At 40.2% G+C, this 12091-nt stretch overlaps 1 protein-coding gene across 1 annotated transcript; it reads right to left on the minus strand.

Annotated features, from left to right (window-relative positions):
- Nucleotides 1-754: 754 nt before the first annotated feature.
- On the minus strand, nt 755-9068 carry LOC124262744 (tetraspanin-8-like). Its single transcript, XM_046697291.1, has 6 exons — nt 8858-9068; nt 6815-6997; nt 3941-4015; nt 2953-2988; nt 1265-1324; nt 755-915 (listed from the first exon to the last, which is right to left on the minus strand). Exons 1-6 carry the CDS (start codon nt 8921-8923, stop codon nt 871-873), a joined length of 465 nt encoding a protein of 154 aa, XP_046553247.1. The 5' UTR covers nt 8924-9068; the 3' UTR covers nt 755-870.
- Nucleotides 9069-12091: the final 3023 nt, after the last annotated feature.

Genomic DNA, 12091 nt, shown 5'->3' on the forward strand with positions numbered 1-12091 from the left:
ACGCCCCTACATCCCTGCAATATCTACACTCCACCAGGACATGAAGCCAGGTTTGTAACAGTGTCACTCTGACATGTTACACCACGCCCCTACACATCCGTGCAATATCTACACTCCACCAGGACATGAAGCCAGGATTGTGACAGTGTCACTCTGACGTATGTTATACCACGCCCCTACACATCCGTGCAATATCTACACTCCACGAGAAAATGAAGCCAGGTTTGTGACAGTGTCACTCTGACATGTTACACCACGCCCCTGCACATCCGTGCAATATCTACACTCCACCAGGAAATGAAGCCAGGTTTGTGACAGTGTCACTCTGACATGTTACACCACGCCCCTGCACATCCGTGCAATATCTACACTCCACCAGGAAATGAAACCAGGTTTGTGACAGTGTCACTCTGACATGTTAGTTGACAGTTGTGAAACCGGATGACATGTATAGTCCGTGCATTAACATGTATTTCAGTTCTAACGATTGTGTGACTACAAATCGCATTAGACTATCAGTGAAACTTGATCAGAGCTTCAAGCTAACTCTGCATTTAAAGTATAACCTGACCAGAATTAGAAACCACCCCAATAATTACCACAATCACTTATCTGGAGTGATATTTATACAAAATATTCCTATGGCACGAAACATTATTAATATGCTCTATATAAAGAGAATATTGTTAAATCTGTACAGCGCCACCTTCATTATTAATAATATGGCAGCCGATGTTCAAGATATTTTTGGATTAAACTTTTTTAATTTTTCACATCTGAACATCAAGACAAGTGACATGTGCCTCGACCGGAAGTAAATTGTCATGAATACAAAACGTCCATCCGGTGATGCTTCTTCACTTCCTTTCATCACTTTGTGCAGTGGAATGTCAACGAGAACGCCAGACCTAGAACCTTTGAGACAGAGAACAAAATAGTATGCGTTTTATGCCTGTTCATGCTGAGTCCCCATTTCCCAAGCCAGTCATATGCATCGATGTAATATCGTAACTTTCTTGGTGAATATTCAAATATAAATTAGAAACAAATACTATAATTCTAATTATTTCATATATTAAGATTCTTTGTAAATGGGATTTAGACGTAATAATGTATCCTATATCAATTTGCAATACGTTTGGTAAAGCTGGACACAGGGTGTTTCTTAAATCCTTGTAAAAGAGTCAGATTTGATGAGATGACGGAATGTCACAGTAAAAGTCATGTTAGGGATATCGACATATCATGTATTGTGTGTACTTACCATGACTTGAGCACACCCGATGGAAAGGCCAGCCACAATATTAGTGAAGCCAGAGCAGCCCTGTTCATGATGTAAAATAACACACATAATGCATGAATGTATGATTATTTCGACACAATGTACAGTTAGGATAGCACACGTGAGAGAGAGAGAGAAATAGATCAAAACGTAAGTACTGTGTCATAGTCTTCCAGAACAATATATAACGCGAGACGTTAGACCCCCATATTGCTGAGGTTTTTTATCCAAACCATGACCGTTTCACCCTGGCCTACATACTTTTTTGGCATAACTGGAAAACTGCCTTCACCCCAACAAACTCACTCTCGTGACCTGAATCCCAGGGGATTAACATGAAAGGCATGCAGTCAGTAGCCACCAGAACCACCGTCAGTAGGAGGCGTGCTGTGGTCTTCACTGATCGCCAGGGCGGACATGCTCAATATTATAATGTTGATTTATGATTTGTAGTGAGTCCATTCTTACACTTAGTTTGACAATATCAATGTTTTGACCTGTATCTTTGTTTCTTGTAACATTTCTGCTTTTATGGGACAAGGCCTTGTGCACACGGTGCCAAAACACTGCTCTCATTCTGTAATGTACGTGTATTTCCTACCTAACATCCTGTCAACTGTCTCTCAAAGTACTGATGTAGTTTCTTTTCGACGTCAGTACAATACAAACTGCAGGTTCTCTTCATACAGAAGACACTTATAATATAAGATTTAAACTGTCAATAACGACTTTTACAGGCGCAAAATATGTTCCTGAAGATGCTTTCAAACGTTTTAAAAAGCAAATTTGATCCTGAAATACCTGGGAAAATTCAGCATCCTCAGATGTTACAAAAAGTGATCGGTACATTCTCACACAGAGACTGTCCTCATGTTTTGAAGCAATGACCCCGAAATGTTCTGTCTCCCAATAACCAAGGCCCAAAGATTATTTCATGGTCGGCCTGTACTGTGGACACCAAACAATAACGAGTGGCGATTATCTCATTGAGGACCGCCTCCGTGGTGTAGTGGATAGAGCGTCCGCCCGGAGAGTGGAAGGTCGCGGGTTCGATCCCCGATCGCGTCATACCAAAAGACCTTAAAATATGGTACTTGTTGGTCCCCGCCTGGCGCTCGGCATTAATGGGTACAACAAGGACTGGTCGGCTCGGAGTCAGTATAATGTGTCTGAGTGGGGTATTCATGCTTCACTGCGGCATGGTATCTCAGTGGGCTAGCACTATAAAACCAGCTTCAGTCTGGGCTAGTACAAGCAGCCGCACATACACATACACAAGCATGCACGTCGTCATATGAGCGAAATATTCTCAAGCACGACGTTAAACCCAATTCCAACACCAACACCACATTTATTAACGTAATGTCAGTTGAATGAGTTTGGCATATTATCTTTTCATATGTACCACTTCTCTATGTTATGCTCCCAATTTCACCTTACCTCACCTCATTGGGCTTGAAAGGCAAAACAGGGATGACAATTTATACAACGACAATCATGACACCAGGTGGTCGCGAACCATGGCTTCCGAACATTAGTCTGATTTTCAGGAAAAGTCAGTTTAGCATATGTCATGTTTTACTGCAGCACATGCCACCGTGTTATAAATTTGTAATACGCTTGTATGTTGTTGGGGGGTTTTAAATACTGATGAAAATTTGTCAACTAACCTTCACAGTGTCTTCGGTTTCGGTAGAATTGCACAGCTACAAACATAGAACATTAGAAAACGTTAAAACGATATCCTGCTTGAAAATGACAAACTGCATCATTCTGGAATAATATTGCTTTTCGTTCTCACTTCTCGTTTGTCTCCATTTCCGTGTGTTTGACGAATTCTACCGCATGCTGTTTCTGGTTTGTCAGCACAATACCGGTACCCATGTTTCAATACCGGTACCCATGTTTCAATACCGGTACCCATGTTTCAATACCGGTACCCATGTTTCAATACCGGTACCCATGTTTCATGTAATTGGTAAGAGTCTGAGACCTGCATCACGCGGACCTTCTGTCTCATGGCCGCAAAATGACCTTTTTTAAGGTAAACGTTTGAATATCGTAAATGAATATTAATCCCTTGAATCGGCACAAGTCTGTAATTAAGCCGGTGATCAGAGCAAAGAAACCGCTTTTACAACTTTACTCTGTCATTCCTATTCTGGGGGTTATTCCACCGTGAAGATCCGGGTTAGAATTGATCTTCACAAGCCATGCTTGTTGTAAGAGGCGACTAACGTGATCGGGTTGTCAGGCTCGCTGACTTGGTTGACATGTGTCATCCTATCCCTATTTCGCAGATCGATGCTCATGATGTTGATCCCTGTATTGTCTGGTCCAGACTCGAATATGTACAGACCACTGTCATATAGCTGGAATATTGCTGAGTGCGGCGTTAAACAACAAACAAACAAACAAACAAAAATGAGCTTGACCATCCACTCCATAAATTCAGCTTTCAAGACGGAATCCGTCTGCATTTGGACAAAGTTTCTCCCATAAAAATATTATCTTTATCTGACGGTATCTCGTTCCTTAGACTGTGTAGTACGTTGTATCAATATTTCCGTATATCTGAGCCAAACCCGAAACCCCTTATTTGTACACCGAACACATTGATATGATTTTAGTTACGATCTAAAACTGTAATTAACTTACACTTTCCCTGTTGATGGTCATCACAACCCCAGCTCCAAGCAATCCGGAGAAGATGAGGAACAAGCTTACAGAGAACTGAAACATAAACACGTTACCCAAAGAATACATCCGTTGAGAGCAATATATATTCAATTTCATTACTGTAATTCATTTTGTCATATGTTTCTGAGCAGGATAAGGACAGCATATGAAAAACAGCATTGGCTAATATGCAAATAAGAACAAGTCATGTTGGTATCTCTATTTATCATCAAATGGGGGTTGTTATCGGTGCAATAATGCAATCTGATAAACTTGTTATCTATGCAAATTACGTCAATCCACGAACTACTTTCACAAAACTCCATACACGCCATGCGAATCCTAAAACGTTTAACATTTCATTGATGACGTCGTCACGAGTTTACATTGTTAGTAAACAAACATGGCTGCCCCCATTATCAAAATTGGTGATTCTGTAAGAATTTATGACAGAGGTTCTGGAGTCGTTACTGCAGTAATTGACTTTGGAAAACATGAAACGTAGTACTTCGTTCAAATTGAAGGTACGGATTATGAGGCACGACTGAAAGGCAATCGTCTAAGAAAGTACCAACCAAGGATTTCGATCTATCGATCACAATGCAGACGACGAATCGATTCCGTCAGGTATCAAAAACTGATATTGATGAGGTGATTACCCGCCATGAAAACAGAAACATTGCCAGGAAAACCCTGCCCGGTTCTGTTGTTCCTTTTAGACAGAAAGATCTCATTTTGAGCATGAGTTTTGTTTGCACTGTATTAGCAACTAGTCACAACCTTGTGCCGCCGTCATGAACGACCTTCACCTTGGTGTACCACTAAGTATTCTTACGCGAATTTTCGATTCTCTTCATATAAATTCACGTACGATTTGCTTCTTTTTTTAGAGTAATTTTAAGAATGACATTATATGATAAAGAGCTTATTAACCGAGTGTGTCTCCGTATCATTAATATCATATATTAGGAATTAAAATTTATGTATTATGCTCGCCATAGGCTCGCATAATACAATTTTATTACTAATATATGATATTAATGATACGGAAACTCACTCGGTTTATAATCTCTATTTACGAACCTGGCACAGTGTAGTTATTTAACTGACTGACTGACTGAGTGAGTTTGGTTTAACGCCGCTTTTAGCAATATTCCAGCAACATCACGGCGGGGGACACCAGAAATGGGCTTCACACATTGTACCCATGTGGGGATTCGAACCCGGGTCTTCTTTGCGTCGAGCCAACGCTTTAACCACTAGGCTACCCCACCGCCCAGTTATTTAACAAACATACAGTGAAACATTATGCTACATAACGCCTATAATGCTAGTTGTCATTCGCAATTTATTCAATACTTATGTGTGAAAACTAAGATTTTCGAGTTTGAGAAACGTAATATTTTCACTGCAATGACAAAATTCGATATGTTCACTGCAGAGTTCTCCGGAGCGCCATGTTTGTTTGTGGTTTTCATATATTCGGCCATCAGAACCCAGTGTTGACGTTTACGCTGATACCAACATGATGGGTTGATGGATATTTTGTTAAGTGTTGAGTTAATTGATACAATGATAATTTAAAAAATCGCAACAAACAAGTTGACAGTTTTTAGTTTATATTTGGGAGAATTTGGATTTCGTTAAATGAATTTTCTCGGACAAATGTTTAAATGTAATTAAAGAAACAACGAAAGTACATAATGAATGGATTATTGCATGCGCTGCGCCACTCGTGAAAATATATATCATGTTTGTTCACGTCACTCGACGTCATCTTGTTTCACTAGACACCTGATATATCTTCTGTGTAATAATTTGAGAAATCCAACATCAACAATCAAGTTTCAGTTTAACGATATTCTCTCTTTTCATTACCACACTGACAAACGGCATGGACGCGATCATCCCGTATACGTCACACACACACATAACGTTTGCCCATCGACGTTTCGTCAACCGCTCTACAATAACGATATATTGCATTCTAATTCAACTTAGTATGTAACACGAGTTCTGATTGGTCAATGCTATACATTTCCGACCGTATAATCAGCATATACGGTCGCAATTTGAAAACCGATTCACCAAAATCTTTGAATGTATCCCTAAACTATTGGGGGGACGCTGCTTTGCAGGACATTGTCATTTGCAGAAGCGCGTCGCCGATATAACTAAATTTGCGGCTATATAACCACCGGTATACGTCCCCAATTCGTCAAACAGTACAGTTATCCCCTTAGTAACGTGACGGTACGTATTCAAGATATAAGCCTTTTTAATTCTTATTTTATTTTAATATTATTGGATATTTATATAGCGCACATATCCACGCACTAGTGCATGCTCAAGGCGCTGGTATTTCCCTGGATCATTGAATGTCAATCTCAACGGCACGTCATATTATTAATCTCAACTCCCTGAGGAGCAAAAAACTCTTGCTGCCACAAGACGCACCGAATTATTGCGGCTTTCCCATCCTTACGAAGTACCCATACACAGCTGGGTGGACGGGGACACATAGCCACAGTACTTTGTCCAATTTCACTGCACTTTGCTGTACCCGCGGCTGGGTGTTTGCATGTATTCATGTAGGCACCATCGGTCATATACCCAACGGATTCGTGGGTTCTTTTAAGTGCACAGTATTGTGTACTGTACACGAGGGGTTGTGACAACATTGAAAGAGTCTGCACACAAAGTTGACTCCAAGGTTTTGACACCCGGTCACAGGTGGGCTCGATCCCGGCACCTCATGCCCGCTGGATCACTAGCTTGGTGCCTTAGCCAGCTCGCCAACCACGCCCCGCATTCTTCCAGTAAAATGGATAAAAAGGGCAATTTTGTACTCACCACGAGGAGACGACACGAACTTTCCTTGATGGTTCCATGACAACCAGTAATTCCTGTGATGATTATAACACAACCCACAGCAATGAGCGTGGCAGATATTATCGTCGGTACTTTGCCATCGTTAACATCAAAGTCTGCGACCAGGATCCATATCCCCAAACCCACCATTGCCAGTCCAATAAGCTAAACACAAGGAAATATAGATGCAGTTGAAACACAGACCTATATCTGGATAGATGTGGTTCGTGAACACCTGATGTTATCACTGATTTTCATTGATAGATTTTAACCTCTAGTTTTCACTTTTACGTCCAACAGAATCTGTTTCGGCAGATAATCTATTATGATGACCTGGGAAAGGGTTCAGTCGCTTTTGTTATATTCTAGGACTTTGTTATCTCTGAAGAACTCGATATTGTCGAGCAATATTCCAACGACAAAAATAGCCTAAACCAGACAATCCCGTGATTAATATCATAAACTTGGTCGGTGTACATTGACACATTGACATACAACAAAGGTCTATGAACCTTTTAATTAATTAGATAAAAATCTCCAAACACCAAGAATCAGTAGCTGGTGGTCAAGTTTCTATTCCGAAATGCCCCAGGGAATCTACATAAATAACATGGGCACCACGAATACATTATAGTTAGAGAGTATGGTTTCACGCCGCATTTAGCAGTATCTCGGCTTCGAACACCGTACCCATGTTTTGAGTCGACTCCAGAGTGAAGAGCGAAAGCTTTAACTACTAGGCTATCCTACTGTCTTGATAGTGATACACCAGATTACAAGCAGACAAATCGTTGATGTCTAACACAACAGGAAACATGTGTAATGTATCTTGACATTTATTAGACCGCCTCCGTGGTGTAGTTGTTAGAGCGTCCGCCCGGAGTGCGGAAGGTCGCAGGTTCGATCCCCGACCGCGTCATACGTTAAAATATGCTACTTGTTGGTCCCTGCCTGGCGCTCGGCATTAATGGGTACAACAAGGACTGGTCGGCTCGGAGTCAGTATAATGTGTCTGAGTGGGGTAGTCATGCTTCACTGGGGCATGGTATCTCAGTGGGCTAGTACTATAAAACCAGATTCAGTCTGGGCTAGTACAAGCAGCCGCACATACACATACACTCGCATGCACGTCGTCATATGAGCGAAATATTCTCAAGCACGACGTTAAACCCAATTCCACCACCACCACATTTATTAGCGTAATGTCAACTGAATGAGTTTGGTTTGGTATATTATCTTTTCATATGTACCACTACTCTATGTTGTGCTGCCATAGTGGTGCCTTTGTAGTAATTTGTATAGATTAATAGTTAATAATAATACTATGGTTTATTTCAGCACGTTTCTTTGTGAAGCCCGTTGCTGGTGTTCCTGCCCTGCTCATGCTGGAGTCATGCTGCTTAAAGCGTCGTAAAACCATACTCACTCACTATTTTATTTACGTTATTTACTTTTAAGTGGTGCGTTGTTGTTAATGTATATCAAGCAAGCAAATCTAGCACACGGAAGCCGTTGGGTGAGGAAATATTTCACTGGATACTTGAAGAATATTCATAGTTTCTGCTGTAAATATTTCCGTGTGTAGTGTAATTCAATTTCGATTTCCAAGTCCATGTCTCTGGTCGTTTATGACGTCATAATGGGAGAGGTTATCCTCTTGCTGTAGAAAAATGCTTGTTACCCTGTTTTTTACTTGGCATTACGACGAGGAGACAGGTACAGTCGACTCGAAGTATACCTAGTCTCAGTGGGATTTCAATGTTACATTATGGTATCTCCGTAGGCCTATAAAGGCTTAGTTGTATGAACACACTCACACACGCTCACATTCATTCACTCACTCACTCACACACACATACACACACGCGTACGTGGTGTATTTGCTTAACAATCTTAGACAAGATTTTACACCACATATCACAACCACACTAACTACTGTATGCTGGATGTTCGGCAATTTTTTTTAACCCTATTAAATATATGTTCTTTGTATAACGAGACTGTATAATAAAATATCTGACTCACCCACAACAAGATGTTGAACGCAAGCAGCAAATATTTTGCCCGAGTGTGACATGATCCAGATCTCATGATTCTCTGCCTTTACAAAGGTCTACAAACATCCACTTCTTGTGCTGTCAGAACGTCAAGCGGTGACACACTACACGAGAGATCAATATAGCCAACGGGAAAGTTTTACTGGAAATACTTCCTTTTGATCTAACTATGTCCAATTAATCAAACACCAATATGAAGCTTTTCCTCTGGATTCGTGAGTGAGTGAGTGAGTGAGTAAGTTTAGTTTTAACGCCGCTTTTAGCAATGTTCCAGCAATATCACGGCTGGGGACACCAGAAACGGGTTTCACACATTGTATCCATGAGGGGAATCGAACCCGGGTCTTCGGGATGACGCTTTAATCACTAGGCTACGCCACACACACACACCCCACACACCCCAACACACACACCCCCAACCCCCACCCCCAACCCCACCCCCACCCCACCCACCCCACACACACACACCTCCTGAGGAGAACAAGTGCCAGGTGACATCAAATGATTCTTTTTCAATCTGCAAAATATTTATTATCACCAGATACTCGGTATTTTACCAATATTCAGACGGTGTATTTTGTCGGGAAGAGCTACGCTTTGTATTCAGGTCGTGTGTTGGTTTCACTATTGTAGATTTATCGATGCAGTCCCGCTTCCTCAGTTTGACCGTGGCATGTGATTATGACATAAACTAGTTCACTTGTTATTCATTATTTATTTATCACTTACTTCCCTTCCACCGATACAAGGGCAAAGGACATCAGTTGGTTTGTTGTAAAACGCCGCACTCAGCAATATTCCAGCTATATGGCGGCGATCTGTAAATAATTGAGTCTGCACCAGACAATCCAGTGATCAACAACATGAGCGTCGATCTATGTAATTGGGATACGATGACATGTGTGAATCAAGTCAACGAGTCTGACGATCCGATCCCTTTAGACTTGGGTTGCAGAAGACCAATTCTAACCCGGATGTTGACGGGTCCAAAGGACTCCACAGATCTGGGAATTGAACCAGGGCCTTCTGCGGGGCGATCAGTCGCTTTACACATTACAGTCATATCTGCGGTATAAAACTAGCTGAACGAAACAATATCTGTGAATAACGTTAGAGTGAAACAATATCTGTGAATTACGTTACAATGAAACAATATCTGTGAATTACATTAGAATGAAACAATATCTGTGAATTACGTTAAAATGAAACAATATCTGTGATTTACGTTAGAATGAAACAATATCTGTGAATGATGTAAGAACGAAACAATATCTGTGAATTACGTTAGAATGAACAATATCTGTGAATTACGTTACAATGAAACAATATCTGTGAATTATGTTACAATGAAACAATATCTGTGAATTATGTTAGAATGAAACAATATCTGTGATTTACGTTAGAATGAAACAATATTTGTGAATTACGTTAGAATGAAACAATATCTGTGATTTACGTTAGAATGAAACAATATTTGTGAATTACGTTAGAATGAAAAAATATCTGTGAATTACGTTACAATGAAACAATATCTGTGATTTACGTTACAATGAAACAATATCTGTGAGTTATGTTAGAACGAAGCAATATCTGTGAATTATGTAAGAATGAAACAATATCTGTGAATTATGTTAGAACGAAGCAATATCTGTGAATTACGTTAGAATGAAACAATATCTGTGAATTACGTTAGAATGAAACAATTCCTTTCATGATCACGTCTTTCTTGCTTGTTTGTACTATTTGTTTACATCTTAATCTTAATTTAATTGAAGATGAAATACATGTTTTACTTTATTGTAAAGCCTACTTAGATATAAGGAATAAGTTTCTGGGTAAATATTTGAAACATCCTATTTCACAACACAGTTTTATAAACATAATGACTTCAAAAAACATAAATGTTATAAATAATTTGTGCCTATTTTTATATAATGTTGGGAAAATAAGAGATTCTGATGTTTTTATGTAAAACCAGGGATAATCTACAACATTATATAGTCTCCCTGGTAAAACGCATGTAACCTTTTTACTATATTTATGAATGTTTTTTGGGCCAGTGGCCAATTACTGAATAAAATGTCTGTCTGTTTGTCTGTCTGTCTGTCTGTCTGTCTGTCTGTCTGTCTGTCTGTGTACATCTGGCTATGTCTTATACACTTTAAAATGTATGCATTGTGTAACTGTAATATGATGTTATTGCTCTTTTAAATATGTGTGAGTGAATATCGTTTGACGCCACCTTAGCGCCTATGTGCGATGATGTTTTATGAGATGAATAGAGAGTGAATGACGATACAATAACGGGAATGATAGGTACGGGACGAAGTGTTCTTTGTTTCAGTATTGCCAGTCCCAAAAAATGAGGGACCGAGTTTGATTCCCCACATGGGTACGATTTGTGAAGATCCAGGGTCCGTAAGTACTGTTGGTATACAGCTGCAAGCTGGTAAAACCGTACTCACAATCTTCACTTTCGTTGCTTACTACAAGACTTTCACATGTCGCTTTCTACATGCAGAAGGATAGCCATATGAAGTTATCCACATGTATTGGGACGTTGATATACACATGATCAAATTCACATTTTCCATATCAAAGATATGTTACCTTTTTAGTCTTTAACTTAGTTTAACTACTTACAGGTTTATTTTGTTAATGGTCTCAAAATACATACACAGAATATATACGTGGTGATGTAAACCAATGGCATCAAGCCGCTACGTCAGAACGTTCCACATCGTCAACATTTCAAACATCTGACTTTAGTTATCTTTAAAACTGGTGTTAAGACAGAGGCATAGTTGTTGGATACTGAGCAATTAATACACACAAATGTGAGACCGCCTCCGTGGTGTAGTGGTTAGAGCGTCCGCCTGGAGAGCGGAAGGTCGCGGGTTCGATTCCAGACCGTGTCATACCAAAAGACATTAAAATATGGTACTTGTTGGTCCCTGTCTGGCGCTCGGCATTAATGGGTACAACAAGGACTGGTCGGCTCGGAGTCAGTATAATGTGTCTGAGTGGGGTATTCATGCTTAACTGCGGCATGGTATCTCAGTGAGCTAGCACTATAAACTCAGATTCAGTCTGGGCTAGTGCAAGCAGCCGCACATACACATACACACGCAGCATACACACGTCGTCATATGAGCGAAATATTCTCAAGCACGACATTTAACCCAATTTCACCTCACCTCAC

The sequence above is a fragment of the Haliotis rubra genome, unplaced genomic scaffold, assembly GCF_003918875.1.
Source record: "Haliotis rubra isolate DU_JTF1 unplaced genomic scaffold, ASM391887v1 Scf851, whole genome shotgun sequence".
NCBI lineage: Eukaryota > Metazoa > Mollusca > Gastropoda > Lepetellida > Haliotidae > Haliotis > Haliotis rubra.

What these genes read in the sequence shown, in the direction of transcription:
- LOC124262744 (XM_046697291.1), bottom strand. Translation starts at nt 8,923, where the DNA reads ATGAGATCTGGATCATGTCACACTCGGGCAAAATATTTGCTGCTTGCG. An exon ending in GTTCGTGTCGTCTCCTCGTG is followed by an intron (nt 4,016 to 6,814) that starts GTGAGTACAAAA and finishes TTTATGTTTCAG; the next exon opens with TTCTCTGTAAGCTTGTTCCT. An exon ending in TCGGGTGTGCTCAAGTCATG is followed by an intron (nt 916 to 1,264) that starts GTAAGTACACAC and finishes TCTGTCTCAAAG; the next exon opens with GTTCTAGGTCTGGCGTTCTC.